This window comes from Notamacropus eugenii, chromosome 1 (genome assembly GCF_028372415.1).
Source record: "Notamacropus eugenii isolate mMacEug1 chromosome 1, mMacEug1.pri_v2, whole genome shotgun sequence".
Taxonomy (NCBI): Eukaryota; Metazoa; Chordata; class Mammalia; order Diprotodontia; family Macropodidae; genus Notamacropus; species Notamacropus eugenii.
Genome location: NC_092872.1, coordinates 307,315,246 through 307,332,064, shown reverse-complemented (window position 1 = coordinate 307,332,064; position 16,819 = coordinate 307,315,246). Strand labels below are relative to the sequence as shown.

The following is a 16,819-nucleotide window of genomic DNA, read 5'->3' as shown; positions in this document are numbered from 1 at the left end:
AGCCAGTAAATAATGTTATTCCAAGTCTTTTTACTCCAAGTCCAGTGCTGAATCTGGGTAAATGCAAAGATGGGAATGATTGATTGTAGAAAAAGAAAAGGAATGAGAGAATGTCTATTTTAGAAAATGATAAAATGCCTCAGATACCATAGTTAAACACATTGTGGATCCAAGAGGGTAGTTACCTTTTTTTTTTTTAAACATACTCTCAGTTACTAATCTTAGTTTTTAGGTATTGCCTTTTTTCTTCAGAGAACTTTTATAGATATTAATTATCATTGCCCAAATGTGATTACCATGTGGAGAAAAGGAAATAAAGAGACAGAGGAGCTTTCCCAGAGCCAATTTGCAGGTTATAACCGTAATCAGAATTAGACTTAAGGAATTGCTAGTTTCCTGTTTTGTCTTAGTGGCTCTTCTTTTCTCCCTCGAATTCCCCAATGATAACTTCAGGATTCTGTATACTAAAAAACATTTTTTTAATTCTTTAGACTCTGGTGGGGGAGATGGACAGAGATGGCAGGAGGGTGGCATTAAAGCCTGAGAAATATGAACAAATTGCTAGTCCACCGCACCCCAGTATTTTGTTCATATTGATAGTTGTCGCTAATTTGTATGAGAGCAGGAAGTCAGCATTTTTTTTCCCCCACTCAGTTCCACTGTGTAGATAATGAAGTATGACTGCCCCAAATGAATTCTCAGATTGGGACAGGTGATCAACTTGTAGTGGGTAGAGATGTGTAAGAAAGAGGGGGTAAATGAGTACAGGGCAACAGTTTGAAGAGTGCAATTGAGTTATTTTGAAGATTATAAAGAGTTTAGAAGTAGGATAAATGGCATTTGAGGCCAAAGAGTTTTACACAATAATAACATGGAGGATAATGTGAAGATAGGTACAAAATCCTATTTTTCTTCTAAAATTCAGGAACCATTTAGGAATTTTCAGAGACATTTAAAATACATTCCTCAGTGAAATAAAATGTTGTTAATATTTACTTTTGTATCTGCTTTAAATATCATTGATTTGATTTTTTAGCAAGAAAAAGAAAATGACCACTTAAGACATGTTTTAAGTACTTAGAAATGATAACATTTTGTTTTACCCTGGTCTTTTGCAAAGTCATTAGTTGATTTTTTTCTTAGATATTTATTTTATTTTCCCCCTTTCTTCAAAGGTGGCAGAGAGGGCATTGTATTATTGGAATAATGAATACATCATGAGTTTGATAGAGGAAAACTCCAACGTCATCCTTCCCATCATGTTTTCCAGTCTCTATAGGATTTCCAAAGAACATTGGAACCCGTAAGTTTTAGTTCAGGCTTTTGTTTTTTTCATTTCCTTTAAGAGCTGATTATGTTACTCCTTATCTCAGAAAAACTCAGTGGCTTTCCATTATCAAATAAAGTCCAAAATCTTTTTTTTGCCTGGCATTCGAGACCCTCCTTCTCTAGCCTGGTGCCACCCACCCTTTCCAGCCTTATCTCATGCTGTTCCACTGCATTTACTATATGGTTTAGCTACACTGGACGTTGTCTATCCTTGGACATTGCTTGTGTTTTCCTGCCTCATTGCCTTGGTTCTTATTATTCCCAGGCTTCTGATGCCCTCACTTCCCCTTTTTTCCCTGTTCAGTTCCTGCCCATCCTTTAAAACTCAACTCGGATTCTATTGCTCCATGACATATGTCCTTGATCTTCTGCCCCCTCCCCACTGCCAGTCAGTAATAACCTTTTTCCCACTCCCACCCCTTAAAGCACTTTGTACCTCTCTCATGTGTCTGTCATGTATTGTTTGGAATTAGAGGTTTTTTTGTGTATGTGTCACGTCTCCCTATTAGATAATAACCTCTGTTATGGGAGAGATGGTGTTATATAAGCCTTGCACATCTTCTCCCCCTGCCCGAGTACTGTAGAACCATACTCAGCACACAGTGGGCACTTAATACATTTTTGTTGAATTTGATTGACTTTAAAAGCCTCCTGCATTCAGTCCTTTTGGAAATTCTATAGGGGTAAAATTATGATGTAAAATATTCAAATATAGATTTAAAATTCAGTTGGGTATAAGTAAAAACCAGGTTCGATTTTTATTAACCTTCATATTTGAATTTAAACCAATTTCATGCCATGAAAACATCTCACTTGGTGGTAGTTAATCACTAATTATAGCATTTAAAAAAAAGAAAATCACCATATATAGAAATAAGAATCAACATATTAAGAAAATCATTTGGGGCGTTCATAGCATGTCTTTAGGAGTTTTCACACGTAAATTTCCTTAATCCCATTTTCCCTTGTATACACTTAATAGGTTACATTTATAAAACTTGCTTTATAAGATAACAATAGCTGTGACACTAGCATTTATGTCGTGCTTTAAGGTTTGCAAAGCGCTTTACAGATACTGTCTCATTTGATCCTCACAACGACCTGAGAGGTTACTTTATTGTCTCCATTTTACAGATGAGATAATTAAGGCAGGTTTAAATGACTTCCCCAGGGTTGTGCAGCTAGTAAGTGTCTGAGGCAGAAGTTGAACCTAGGTCTTCCTGACTACAGGTCTGGTGCTCTGCTAGCAAAAAAATCCACACATGTCACTTTTATAGTGACATTTTAGGATTTTAGAGCTCCAAGAAACCTAACGTATCTTTTCTAACTTCATTTACCCAGTGAGAAAAGTGAGGCCTCATGAAGTAGCTTATCCAAGTTCTGCAGCTCAAGTCTTCCTTCCTCTTTTAGGACTGGGGACATTCAGAGCAGAATTCCTAATTTGTTAGAAATTAGTTGAATTTCTGGTTTCTCCCCTTGAATACTTGCTTGTTCATCATAGTGATAAGTTTGGGGCAGCACGCATGTATGTTCCTTTTCCTCCATTGCTCTGGACCTAGACTAGAATATTCTTCAGAACCAGACAGCTAATGTCTCTTTGAAGTACAAAGAAGCAAAAGCTTAGCACCTAGACATTTAGAAGTAAAAAGTCGAAATTGGATGGTGCGTTCATTTAGCACATTAATTAATGGTAATGGCAGACATTTACATAGCAGTCTGCAAAGTGCTGTATATAAATCTATTATCTCATTTGATACAACATTCCTGGGAGGTAGGTGCTTTTATTATATTCAACTGAGGCTATGAGAGATTAAGTCATTTTTCCCAAGATTGTACAGTAAATATCTGAGGCAGGATTTTAACTCAGATCTTTCTGTCTCTGCAGCCATTTTCCATCCATTATACCAGCTAACTTCCTAGATTAGTTTATGGCAGTACATTTTTCTTTGATATTATTGTTGGAATTTAGAAATTTTATTTTAGATATTGTATATTGATGCTAAAGCTGTTTGTGTTTAGGTCCCAATTTTGTTAGCACATAATATAAGCCAGCTAGCCTTAATGTTGCCTGACCACAGGCAGCAATCTGAATCTTGGCTGGGTATCTCACAAACATATGTCATTGGGTCACAAAGGAGGAGATGAGACAAGAGCAGGTGGATTGGAGCCAATCCATTGCCATCCCTATAAAACTCATGCTTATACCCCGCTGACACGATGTCAGCACCGTCATCACTGAGATGGCATATTCACTGATCTTTTTGAATCTTGTCTTTATGGGAGTGTCTTAATTTTTTGAAATTCTGCAAATATTATTTGAAGGCTTTTTTTTCGGAGGAAATTATTTAATGTCAGTATTTGTCTTATGTTACTAAGTGCCCACATGTGTAGATTTACACTCCATGTCTTCCTAGGAACATTCCATTTCTTGGCATGGAGGACTCACACATGAAATTCTCTTACTTACCAGGTCTGTAGGGTGATTTTATTAGCTCCTAGATGAGTGAGTTCTTTCCTCAGATAGGGAAGGGCAGAATTGTAGATCACTTCTAGTTGCGCCCGTGATGGAGACAAAGAGATATAAATTTAAAAAGCTCATTCAAATTCAAGTATTTCTCTGGATTCATTTATCACAGTATTAAATAAGACCAATTAACAAATCCTCTCTCCTCTGTATTTTTCAGGGCGATTGTGGCTTTAGTGTACAATGTATTGAAGGCATTTATGGAAATGAACAGCACCATGTTTGACGAGTTAACAGCCACTTACAAGTCAGATCGCCAGCGGTAACTCTTTAAAGCTTTTTTGTCAACTGTGCATAAGGTTCCCTATTTAGTTCTTGCCTTATTCTTTGCTTAGATTGCCTGATTTAACTTACAGTGAAATGCAGCACTTTTTTTTTTGGCATGTTCATTAGCTTTGTACTTGTGGGATGTCAAATAATATCATGCATTGATGTGTTTTATGCTCTATGAAATACAGTACCTGTCCTCAGGTTTGCGGATATATAATCTGTCGTAGGCTTTTTTTTTTTTTAGCCCTTAGTTTGACAGAGAGCTAAATGCAGTAAATTCTACCCTCCTGTTAGGTTTTCATTTAGCCCCAAGGTCATGACCATGGAATAGACCCCCTTTGTAATATTCTGCTGTGTATATTGGTCATTCCATCTCAGAAGTTTCAGGCAGTTTGGTTCTTGGGCTGCCCTGAGGTGTTGGGCACCTCATCCTGTCCTTTTTGAGGGCCTATAGACAGGCTTCAAATCCTTTTCATTCAGAATTGCTATTTGTTGAGGAAAAAACCTTTCTTACATTACTACCCACTTCTCTCTAATCCCTGTCTGCCTCAGCCCTACCCTTTAGACTACCTGTGTTGCTCTGCCTTCCCTTTCCTTTCCACTGTTTTCTATGACCCCCTATTCTTTATCATTAACAAATTTCCCTTTGTTTTAAGACTTCTTCCTCTCAGTCTGTCCTCTTGCAGTCGTAGAAATTTGATTTCTCCAGAAGATGTTCAGTTCATCCTTGTCTATCCTCTGCAGTTTTAGGTACACCTTTTTTCATTCCTTCCACTTTGACTATTATCCCCACACATTGGGACTGTTGAAGTAGGCCTATTCCTTAATTCTTGCTACTTCAAGATGAGCCCTCTGCCTCTATTACTTAACAAATACTATTCCTTTGAGGTTTATTCCATCTGTATTTATTACATAGTTTATATTCTTATTGCACTGCCTTACTTCTTAAGCCACACCCAGGTCATTCTCCCATTTTTCTCAAAGGGTTTGGAACCTAGCTCTGTCTTCTTCTCTGCTTCAAACTCTGACCTGATACATTCATTTTCCTTGAAACATTCTGGTCTCATAGTTCAGCAGACTCCGATTGCCTGTACAGTTTGTTCTGCTATCGCCACAAGATGGAGCGGTCATATATCCCTGATCTTACCATCACCTGTTTTTCTTCTAGAATGCTGAAATTCTTTTCTGATCTTCCTATTCTCTCATTTCTTTCTCTGCCTTACCCTTCCTAAAATTATTCTTAATTTTTTCAGTGACAGTAACTGAATTCAATCCAGCGAGCATTTATTTATTAAACACCTGCTATATGCCAGGTGTTGGGGATACAAAGACAAAACAGAAGCAGTCTCTCTCCTCAGAGAGCTCCCATCCTTTTTCTCATCTATCAGTGCTCTGACCTCACTCTCCTTCCTTCAGTCTGGGCACTGTTGACCAGTTCACCTCTACAATTCGCTCTTCTTTTAACTTCCTTGTTCCATTGGCCTATTGCCTCCCACGTATCAGCAAACTTGCACCATGGTAACCTACACCATTTTCTTTCTGTGCTTCTACTCACTTGCTGCTAAATGCCTATGAGGAACATCACACAATTCTGCTGACTGAGGCTACAAATTTATTATTAATTTCAGTTGTATGTGTTGTGTGTGTGTGTGTGTGTATACACACACATATATATGCATGTGCACACGCACACACATACACACACACACACCTTTTCTGCCTCAGCTCCTACTTTACTTAGAAAATTGAGGCCTTAGTCATGAATTCCATTCACTCATCTATTTCATACATCAAAAGCTTTCTAGTTGCCCCAACCTTTTCATTATTTCTTTCATTCCTGAGATGGATAGTCCTTCTCCTTACAAAGGCTCTACTTTATGCTCTTGATTCCATTTCCTTCTTTTTTCTTGCAGATGTTGCCCTTTTCAACATTTCCTCCTTTTCTGGCTTCATCCTTCTTGATCTTCTGGCGGCATTTGACAACGTCAGCTATCCCTTCCATTTGGATGCCATCTTATTTCTCAGCTTCCACAGTGCCACTCTGCCTCCTGGTTTTCTCCCACATGTCTGAACATTTCTTCTCAGTCTTCTCCAGCCTAGAGCCACCTATGGCTTCTTATTGACTCTAAATGAAAATACAGACTCCTTAGCTTGTAATTTCAAGGCCCTTTAACCTGCCTTTCCAGTCTTAATAAACATTCCTTCTCTGCAGGCACTCTACTTCATACCAGAGTGATCCATTTGGTGTTCCTTGAACTTGAAATTCTGCCTCCCTCCTCCATGATAGTGCACATCTTATCCACTTCATGCCTAGAGTGCATTCCCTATTCTATAGAAACCCTTTTCTGATTTCTCCAGTTAATGTTCACTTCATTTTCAGATTATCTTGTGTTTATAACTCTTCACACATTATAACCCTCACTAGAAGGAAAGTTCCTTCAAGGCAAAAACTGTTTTTCATTTTTTTCTTTGTAACCCCAGCATCTTGCACAGTGCCTTTGTACGTAGTAGGCATTTCATAACTATTTTTTAAACTGAATTGGCTTGAAATGAGTGTAATGAAATACTTAGTTTATCTCATTCTACATTAGTACCTATACAGTTGGGCTGATTTTATGCTTATTTCCACATGAGGAGATGGGAAGAAGCTTTTCAGAACACTTTGTTTTGTGAAAAGGGTGGCTTCATACCCATCTGGTCACTGCATTCAGATGGCTCTGGAGGAGAAGTGAGGCTGGTGACCTGCACAGCCCTCCCTCACTCAAAACAAAGTCCAGTGCAAGTCATGTCATTATTTCTCTGATGCCGTAGTCTTCTTTGGCAATGAAGGACGAACACATGGCTTCATACCCGTATTCTAAAGGATATAATAAGACTTAGAAATAAAATTAAGATGAGATGAAGGACATGGTTGATAAACTACCTTGTTTAGTTGAACGACACTTTCATGATGATGATGATGATGATGATGATGGATGATCCTACTTTCCTAATCAAAGTGTTATTTTAGGCTTTGTTGTTTCTCATTTAAGAAATCTGATATGTTTTAAGACCATCTGAGTATTAGAACCAAATGAAATGTAGTTGAATTTGGCCTAGGAACATGTTTTTTCATTTTATATGCATAATTTTCTAATTTGAGTGTGTTTCTTTTCCAAATTTCTAATTTTCTAAAGAAGAACATGGAAAAACTGAAAAAAAGAGTCTTAGAACTTTTAGTAATTGAACACAAGTAATTAATTAATTTTAGTAATTGCGTTGGGCCTTTGGTTTCATTTTGGGCCCCTGCAAACAAAATGCCAAGTACTGTGTATCATAAAACTGTAGTTTCTTTGGGTCTCCTAAATTTTATTAGAATATTCTTAACTATGACCTGCTTTGTTTTGCTTTGCTTTGCTTAATTTTAATTCTGTTAATTGTATTTTATAAATGAGAAAAATCAAGTGGAGAACTTTTTTTTCAAAGAGCCACCTAATTTAGAGGATTTATTTTCACTCTTAAAGACAGTGAGTTTCTTGAAAAGTAATTTGATTATAAAATTGGTATAGGTTTTCTTGCCATCTGTAGTCAGGAGAGGCCAACCTCTGTCATATCAGGAAGTTGAATGATGTTTTTAAGGGTGCTTTGAATTAAAATAATTCAAGCTCTTAAATCTACGATTATATCCTGTGCCATAAACAAAATAGTTTTTTTTCTTGCTGTTTAAAAATTTTAATTCATATGAATATTAAGATGTATCATTGCAGCATGGAATATGTTATCAACCTCAGCAGAAGTTTTAATAATATTAACCTATAGGGGATTATTTTATGGAAAAGCCTAGGAAAAAGATTTAATATTCTATAAGTATAAGAGTTTAGTACTAAATATGACCTCGTCATTACTATTTGGCTTCAGAAATGTGCTGAATGTACAGGGCAAATTGCAAATAGCTTCTTATAAAAAAAAGACAGGAATATCCTTAGGGAAAGGAAGGGCATTGCTTTGCCTTGGGGTTCTAGGATAGGTAGTTTTATGAAAGTAGACTTTTTTTTATTATTGAATTGATTCACATTAGACTCCGTAGAAAAAAATAGAGCTTACAAGGTGTAAGGAAGCAAGGGAATTAATATGTCAAATTATGAGTACAAAGTTGGTTCTGCCATATTTGATGTCTTTGAAGAAGGGTTGTAAGGAGAACCACAGTCATGGAATGCCAAGGGTTAATTAATGCTTGCTGAGAGTTGTGGATGACCCAAGCACTTACAATGGTTACAGTTAGTTCATATGTCAATATTAGTGCTATTTCATATTGGAACTGGAAGAGAATGTGATAGCACCCAAGTTGGTAGTATTTTAAAATTCATTTCTATGGGATATTCCTGTTGGAAATAATGAGGAAGAATGTAGGTGACATTAACATATCAGAAGTATTTAGAGATTTGGCAATGAAAGTTGTCAATATGAAATGCATGTTAATTCCATATCTGGAAAAGAAGATTTTTGGGGATCAATACCGAGAATGCCATAGTTGACATATATATGATACTATTTGACAGGATGAATTAGCTCCTAAAGCATAAAATAAAGTTGAATGTTTTAGTAATGTCTTCTTTTCTTATTTCATTTCAAATTAGGAAGATATGAACCTGACTTGATGTTCCAACTGTTTTTGATTTAGGAATATCCTAAAAGCACTAGGTCAGGCTCTTCCACTCTTCTTCCCAAATATAAAAATTGTGCATTTTACCTAAACATGATTCATGATATTGTGATTTCTGCCCTCTTAAAACATAAGACAATGTTCAAAGTTCTTTAGACACCAAATAGATTTTGAGTTATATTAAATCCAATATTAGGAACTTGCAGATAACATTTTTTCAGGTCTCAAACTGAATTAATTTAGGCTGCTAAGAAGCCATTAGTAAGAGATCTCTACCGTAAGGTCAGAGGATCATGCAGTTAGTACTACCTTAAAGATTATCTAGATGAACCGTTCATTTTGAGTTGGACCAAAGGAGGAGGATGTGCCCAAAGTTGTAGCAGGTAGTGAAAGATCAGGGCCAGGATTCAAATCTAGGACTTCTGACTCTGTCTAGTGGCTTTTCTCCTAAACTGTGCTGCTCCCCCAAATGCCTAGGCTGTTCTCGTATTTAATTTGGTTTTCCAGATTCTGGGCAATGGCTGATAGAGGTTGAAATGAATAGGGAAGTAGATGAGTTTTGAGGAAGTATGTCACTACTTAACTGAGTGAACCAATGTCTGTAGCTTATCTGGGGTAGGATAAAATAATTGAGCAGTGAATGAACTTCAGGTTGTTACTTGCTTCAGTACTTCAAGGCTCCATAGTTTCATTGATATATACCTGTCTCTAAGTAAAGGAAAAAAAATAAGGACTTAAATCCAAAGTTTGGACAGTAGATGGACTTCTCAGAACTTTGTAAACAATCATAGTTCTAACCCTACTTTAAAAGCAGTTTTCAGAGATCTGTTGCTAAAATTGCTGTTACAATTCCATTATCAGGAGTTCCTTATTTATCATTAGCAGAGAGTATGATGCAATTTTCACCTATGGGTAAATTAATAAAAATTCATTAACTGCTTACTTTGTACCAGGTGTGGGTTCCACAGCAGACACAGTGTCAACCTGTATTGGTGTAGGAAGTTGCCTCATCTGAAAGTTCCCTAAATCGGTGAAATCCTGTGTCCAGTCCTTGTCCCTGTCCCCAGTCCCAGGCTCTATGCTAAATTCTGGGAGTACAGATATGAAAGTCAGCTATTCCCTCACTTTAAGTTTACATGCTCACAGTGAAAGACAGTACATAGTGTTTAGGAATGGTGGCTAAGGAAGGATGTGTCTGGGGAATCCCAGAGAGGCTGATTAGCAAGCCAACTCCAATACCATTCTTAGTGCTGATCAGATTTTTGTGCTGAGAGCAGGCAAGAGGAGGTGGAGGTGCATGTTGTTGGGAGGAGGAATGGTACATCTTTATATGGTGTGAGGATGGTATCTGGGGCCTGTGGCTAGAGAGATTTAGTAGGTTAGTTGAGTTTATGTCCACTTAACGGTCCAAGCAACAAGACCCAAGGTACGGGCTTTCCAAAGCTGAATAGGTTAACTAACCCCGGGATTTTATAGGGATGTTTTCTGAAACTGTGGTATATGCAGATAACATTCCCCTGAATACATTGAAGTAGTACTTCAGCTTAGGTATATTTGTTATAGTTGGATTAAAATGGAAATGTAACCTAAATTATACAGCAGGAACAAGACTCCTTAAATTCCTATGTTATTTCCAGAGAGACTATGCAATGCAATACAAAAGGATAGAAGAAATTTTAAGTCATAGCTATAGTATTATACTAGCGTCTTGGTAATTTTTAATTAGCCCATGTATATTATCTGTATGTGGCTAAGGAGTTGTTACTTATAGGATTGGTTAGGTGACCCAAAAGGCACATCCCTTTTTCACCTGGGGCGAAAAATTCCCTGGTTTATAGTTAGGTGATCTAATTGGCAGCTAACAAAAGTAGAATTTCTGTTGAGGAAATTAAGTGTTTCATTTGCAATAAGGAGTGCAAAGTCCATCCAAACTACTACCATGTAAACTCAGGGAACCTGAAACCTTAGAAGTCATTGGAAGCTCTTTATTTAATTTATTTTTTAAGGATATGCAGAGTTAAATAAGAGAATCCTGAACCATGTGGCTTACTGCTTACTTAAGTTCATAGACAGACCATATTATATGTGTTAGGAGAGAGAAAAATGAAGGGATAGAATGGCTAGATATTTTTGCCTTCCTATAGCTCAGCATTTAGAATATTTCTAGACTCCCTTTTGAAAGCAGTGGTATTTTCTTTTGACTAAATAAGAATAAACTTATCCTCACCACCCCCAACACTCCTCCAAAAAATCACCAAGGTGCTCCTGACTATTGAACAACTGATCCAGACAAATGATCCCCTTTGTTTTTCTGAGTTTAGATAGCAGTGTTTCTCTAAGAGACTGAGCATAGAGGAATATTCATGTGAAAAAGAATCTTAAAATATCCTTGTCATCTCCTACTTGTTCAGTTAATACTATTTTTGTGTCTGAGTGTGGAAAACCAAGAAACGACAAGCTTAATTCCAAACTGTTCTCAGAATTTAAAATGTATGTATGTGTGGCAGGGTGGGGGATTCTAATGTCTTTAAAACTTCTCCATCGTTTACACTGAATTCTGTTTCTTCTACCAGTGAGAAAAAGAAAGAAAAAGAACGTGAAGAATTGTGGAAAAAACTGGAGGACCTGGAGTTAAAGAGAGGTCTTAGACGTGATGGAATAATTCCAACTTAACAACCACAACAAGATGACAACAGCATTATTAACCTGTGGAGTCACACATTTATGTAGTAGAAGATGGAGCAACAGTTTTCTGTATTGTGCAACTTTACAGTAGATTTCACATTTGTTTCATTATTACAACAGCACTGTATATACCTGTCTCTAAGTAAAGGAAAAAAAAATAAGGACTTAAATCCAAAGTTTGGACAGTAGATGGACTTCTCAGAACTTTGCAAACATAATCATTGTTCTAACCCTACTTTAAAAGCAGTCTTCAGAGATCTGTTGATAAAATTGCTGTTACAATTCCATTGTCAGGAGTTCCTTATTTATCATTAGCAGAGAGTATGATACAATTTTCAAATGTGAACAATCTTAAATTTAGCTTGTCTTTCTGCTAAGTTGTTAAATGTATTTATAGTAAAAGGAAAACAAAGACTGTCATTTCCTTATAAGTTTGTGTAACATCCTCCTTCTCTGGATAACTTTACTGTAACTTGACATCTTTTCCTTTTGCACATTTTCATAAGTTGAATGTCCACAAAGAACAGGGCCGTGAATACACAGGTCCCTGCAAAGGTTTCGTTGACTGGTGTGAGCGAGCATCTTTCCAGTGACCAGGCTAGCCCTCATACTCCTTCAGTTTTCACATCAGGAGTAAATTACAGAGAGGTGATAAACATGGTAGGGAAGGGAATTTTGGATTCATGCGTCAGTTTATGATGGATCCAAATCATTGTCTTGAATCCTTTTGAAAACGGGCACTGTTACACCACAGACTTCAGTACCTAATCAGTATTAGTTATGTGTATCATTGAACACATATACCAGAGCTGTTTTAGTAATGACTGAAATACATCTTTTTGGACCACTTTGAAATAATAAAGACAAACACTAAACAGTACAACCGTGAAATTGATCTCCAGGGATTGCAGATCTAATTGGGACAAGAGTTGAGCAAACAGTTTGGACTGTTTGGAGTTGTTGCCTTACTTTTTAATATGTATTTATAAAGTATTCCAGCAAAAGAGGATGTAGCCTCTGGAAAAATGTTACAGTGTTTTTGTAGACTCTAGTTGAATTTCTCATCCCAGCGTCAGCCCTGTTTTTAGCTGGAAAGGATTCAGGATAACATTAACATGCATTCTGAATCAGATGCTTATTCCTAAACTACTGTATTTGTTACCAAAAGTGGTTCTACAAATGCTACTGAAAAAAAATCTGGAAATTCCTTATGTCCTGAGTATTAATAATAAAGTTTAAAAATGCTTTTATATCAAAGGTGCATTGTGACCAAATTGTTTAAGGAAAAATAACAACAAAAAAAATGAGGGCTGTATCACAAAGTATACATCATTGGCTGTCTGCTTTGTACTTAAAAGTGAAATCTTACATCTTTGGTAGGTAAAATGCTGATAAGACTCATGCACAGTATATATTTAGCTAATACGATGGCATTAATATATACCTAAAGGTATGTATTGCAGGACTTTTTTTTTTTCCAGGACTCTTGATCTGTTACAAACATGATAATCCTCAATGATTGGTCCCAGCAGTATTTATGATATAGAGCAGATTCTGTGTTCATGCATCTAATTGTGATAGTTACAAACATGAACACATGAACTGTTGACCTTTAATAGGAATACAGTATAAATGTGGGCTTGTAGATTTTCCTCCCTCCATTTTAAGTATGTAGTAGAAGATAATTTTCTTGTTTCCAAGCCAAAAAAAAAAAAAAGGAGTGGGGAATGGATGGAGAGGGGAGCCCTATCCTCCCTCCCAGGTTAAATGTTTCAGGATTATCAGGTCATAGTTCATACATGAGTCAGCCTCATATGAATCTTGTCATCTCAGTAATTTTGTAAAAACTTGACCATGTTAATTCTGAAAATGAAATTGCAGTGAACTAGTCATTAGCAACACCAAAAATAACATGGTTTAATGGGATTACTAGAGAAGTTTTTTTTTTTTTTAAAGAAATTGATGGGAGATTGATAGAAATTTGGCCGAGGCTGCCAAAGATTATACAACTTTTAAAATACTGGAGAAAAGGTGCAAGCTCAAATACTAAAGATAAAAAGAAATTTACAACAAACCATCTCCCTCAACCCCTTTGATTTCTACTATGCATTATGATTATTTTTGGTAGCGTAATCTCACATTTACAGTTAACATGCCTTTGAAGACTGAGGACGTTACATTCATGGATGAATGAACTAATAAACTTTGCCCACTGAAATGAAACGCAGTCATTTGAAACTTTAAAAGGCAAGGAACCTTTCTTGCACCATAGGTGATGACTTTGTACGGATGATTCTCAGTGTCAACTTTCTATGTTGAAACCCACGCTGAGAAAACCGGAGCCGAATATTAGACCTACCTGAAGAGTTGGTCACGTTAACCTGCTGCCTTTAAGTGGCAGCACATCTAAAACTCCTAGGGCAATTTCTGAGAAGAAACACTATCTTTTCACTTTTTTTTTTAAACTGAAAGAGACAATGTGACCTTTGTCATGTTGTGTCCAATGACGCAGAATAACTGAGGTCACCCGACTGTTGCACTATGTGACATACTTAAGGACGTACTTGCTGCATTTGCAGCAGCCTTCCTTGTCCCTTCCCACAGTCCTGATCTTTGCTGCAACTCAGTTGTGATGAACGCATCTCATACTTTTGTTTGCTTCATAATTTCCAGAACTATATATAAATATATTTTTTAAAGAGCAAATATCGTAGTTAGCGAGTGGTCACTCACTCCCTTGTTCCTACCATATTGGTTTCAGGGCGAGGGTTAAGAGTGTCTTCAGAGGAGGACTGTGGCCTAGATAAAAAGGCATTAGATTGTGGGCATAGAAAAACCATACCCGTGAATATTCCCGTCTCACACTGAATCAAGCATGCATTCCTTTTCACATCTTGGCAATTTTTCCCACTTGTTTTCCTGTCACTTTGGGGTATTTTTTTTGTTTTTGTTTTTGTCTCCCAAGCATTTGAGTGGGTTGGTTTTCTTGTTTTGTTTTGTTTTTTGGCTTTTTTTTTTGTAAAAAATAAAATTAAAAATTAAAAATAAATGAATTAAAAATACTCTTAATGCCGCTGGATACTCACGAGCAGGGTTACATTCAGTTCATCTTGGACTTGTTTGCATAAATAGAAGGGTTTAATTTATTTTGTACCTCCTTCTATATGTGGAATCAGTCCAGGGTGCAGAGCCAGGAATTGCTTGCATTTGCACCTGCTGTACCTGTTGAGTATAGAGCAGGCTCAATCACACTATGAAAAGAAAAAAAAAGTATATTTAGAGCTTTAAAAGCTTTTTTATTTTTTTGTGGGGGGTGGGGTAGGGTCAAGGGAAGATGTATGGATGTTTATTAGCATGTAAAAACATGTTTGGTTCAGGTTAATTTTTTTTTCTGTTTTTAATTTTAATTTTCCAAATTGGGTGCATCAACTTGTCCCAGAAAGTGGAGTTATCTCTCTTTCAACGCTATTACCAATGTCATCACAAAGTGACAGTCACCTAATAGCAAAAAGAAGGTGACGGCTAGACATGATCAAATGATGTTTTATTTGCACATGGATATTTTTATTTTTATATTCTGGTTCAACCAGTTCTCCTAATGGAGATAAGAAGTGAGCCACAAAGGATTTTTCTAGTAGGTATTGGCAATGAATTTTATATTCCTCAATATTTAGTTTTGAAAGTCTCAAAGGACGTACAACGTGGAGGCAAAATTGAGCAAATTTCAATTTAAAAGAATGTCAGTTCACAGACTGCTTCTTTGTCCGTAGAAGCAGCGATTATCTGTTTAGAAACAAACATCCTATATCATGATTTGTATGAATATAGGTTTCCTTTTTTTGATTGCTTACTGTAAATAAGTTGTAATCCAAACCTCATGTACCAATGAGGAGTTTTCAAATATAAATATTATCAATAAATTTCTTGTCCTATTTTTGATTGTAGTATAAAGAATGACATGTTCATGCTTTGGTTAAAGGATTTAGCATTAGCTTTATCTTTTGGTATGTTAGCATTTCATTGTTTCAGCAGGAGAGGGCAGCAAAAGTTCATTTTCCCCTTAGAATTGCTGTGGTCTGTTAGGTTTTTTTTTTAAACTTCATCTATTTGTGGGTAGAAATAAAATGAAACTTTTTTTGATATGAAAAGTTGCATATGAAAATAGAGACTGGCCTGACCAGACAGCGAAAATCTTCTGTTCCTCATGAAACGTTAATAGAAAACGCCACAGAACAATCTTCCAGCTCCAGCTAAAGTATGTATGCTACTTCCTCCTGAGACTGACAACCAAGGGCAAGCTGAGTGTTTAAACCCAGGGGATTCCGAAATGTCATTCTTTGGAAGTGATTTACTTTCTTCAAGGTGGTAACAAGGACAAAATGACTGGTGCTCCCAAATATCCATGTAACCTTCTCCTTTCACGCGTGTGTGGAGGGCTCTGTACTGTGGGTGCATCGAAATAAAGAAGCAATGACGAGTTTCCAACTGCTTGGCTGGTTTTGTTCCTGTGTGACGAGGTTGTGTGTGTGTATGTGTGTGTGTCGGGGGTGGGGGGTGTTATTCTGCAATGTTCTCATGGCAGGATCCAATGATTTGGGTGAGGTGGTTGCTCTGGAGATGAGACCTAGCTGGGGACCGTTGGGCAAATTTGTGGGGGGAGCCTTGCCCTGAGCTCATACTCTCACCTTTGGTGGTGGCACAGTGAAGGACTAAAGCTTGTGGCCTGGAGTCAGGAGTCATGAGTTCAAATCTTGCCTCAGACACTTCTTAGCCTTGTGACCCAGGGAAAATCATTTCAGCCTCTGTTTGCCTCAGCTTCCTAAATTCTAAAATGGGCGAGGGGGATATAATAGTGCCTATCTCGAATGACTGTTGTGTGACTCGAATGAGGTAACACTTGTAAAAGTGCACAGCACAGTGCCTGGAACGTATAGTAGGTGCTGAACACGTACTTATGTGAGGATCGAATGAGAAAACATTTGTAATAACACTCAACGTGGCATGTAGTTGGTGGTTAATGCATGTTCATATAAGAGTCCCATAAGATAATACTTGTAAAAGCACTCAGCACAGTGTGTGACACGTTTTTTGATCATCGTTCGGTCATTTTCAGCCCTGCCTGATTCTTTCTGACACCATTTGGGTTCTTTTGGCCCAAGATAATGAAGTGGTTTGCCATATCCTTCACAGAGGCAAATAGGATTAAGGGACTTGCCCAGCCAGATTTGCTTTCTGACTCCTGACCCAGCATCCTATCCATTGCAATACCTAGCTGCTCCTGGCTTGTATTAGTAGTGGTTCCCTAACTATTTGCATGCTCATGTGATGATCAAATGAGATATTTGTAAAAGTGCTCAGCACAATTCCTG

The 16,819-nt window shown here is 37.1% G+C and overlaps 1 protein-coding gene across 7 annotated transcripts in view; it reads left to right on the top strand.

Moving 5' to 3' along the window:
* The window catches only part of PPP2R5E (protein phosphatase 2 regulatory subunit B'epsilon), a 159,682-nt gene extending 143,747 nt beyond the window's left edge, over positions 1–15,935 (top strand). For all 7 annotated transcript variants that reach the window (XM_072629421.1, XM_072629415.1, XM_072629418.1 and 4 more), the window contains 3 exons: positions 1,176–1,303; positions 4,014–4,115; positions 11,339–15,935. In XM_072629421.1, the coding sequence (XP_072485522.1) occupies positions 1,176–1,303; positions 4,014–4,115; positions 11,339–11,438 (330 nt within the window). In that variant the 3' untranslated portion in view covers positions 11,439–15,935. The remainder of the gene's footprint in view (positions 1–1,175; positions 1,304–4,013; positions 4,116–11,338) is intronic.
* Positions 15,936–16,819: the final 884 nt, after the last annotated feature.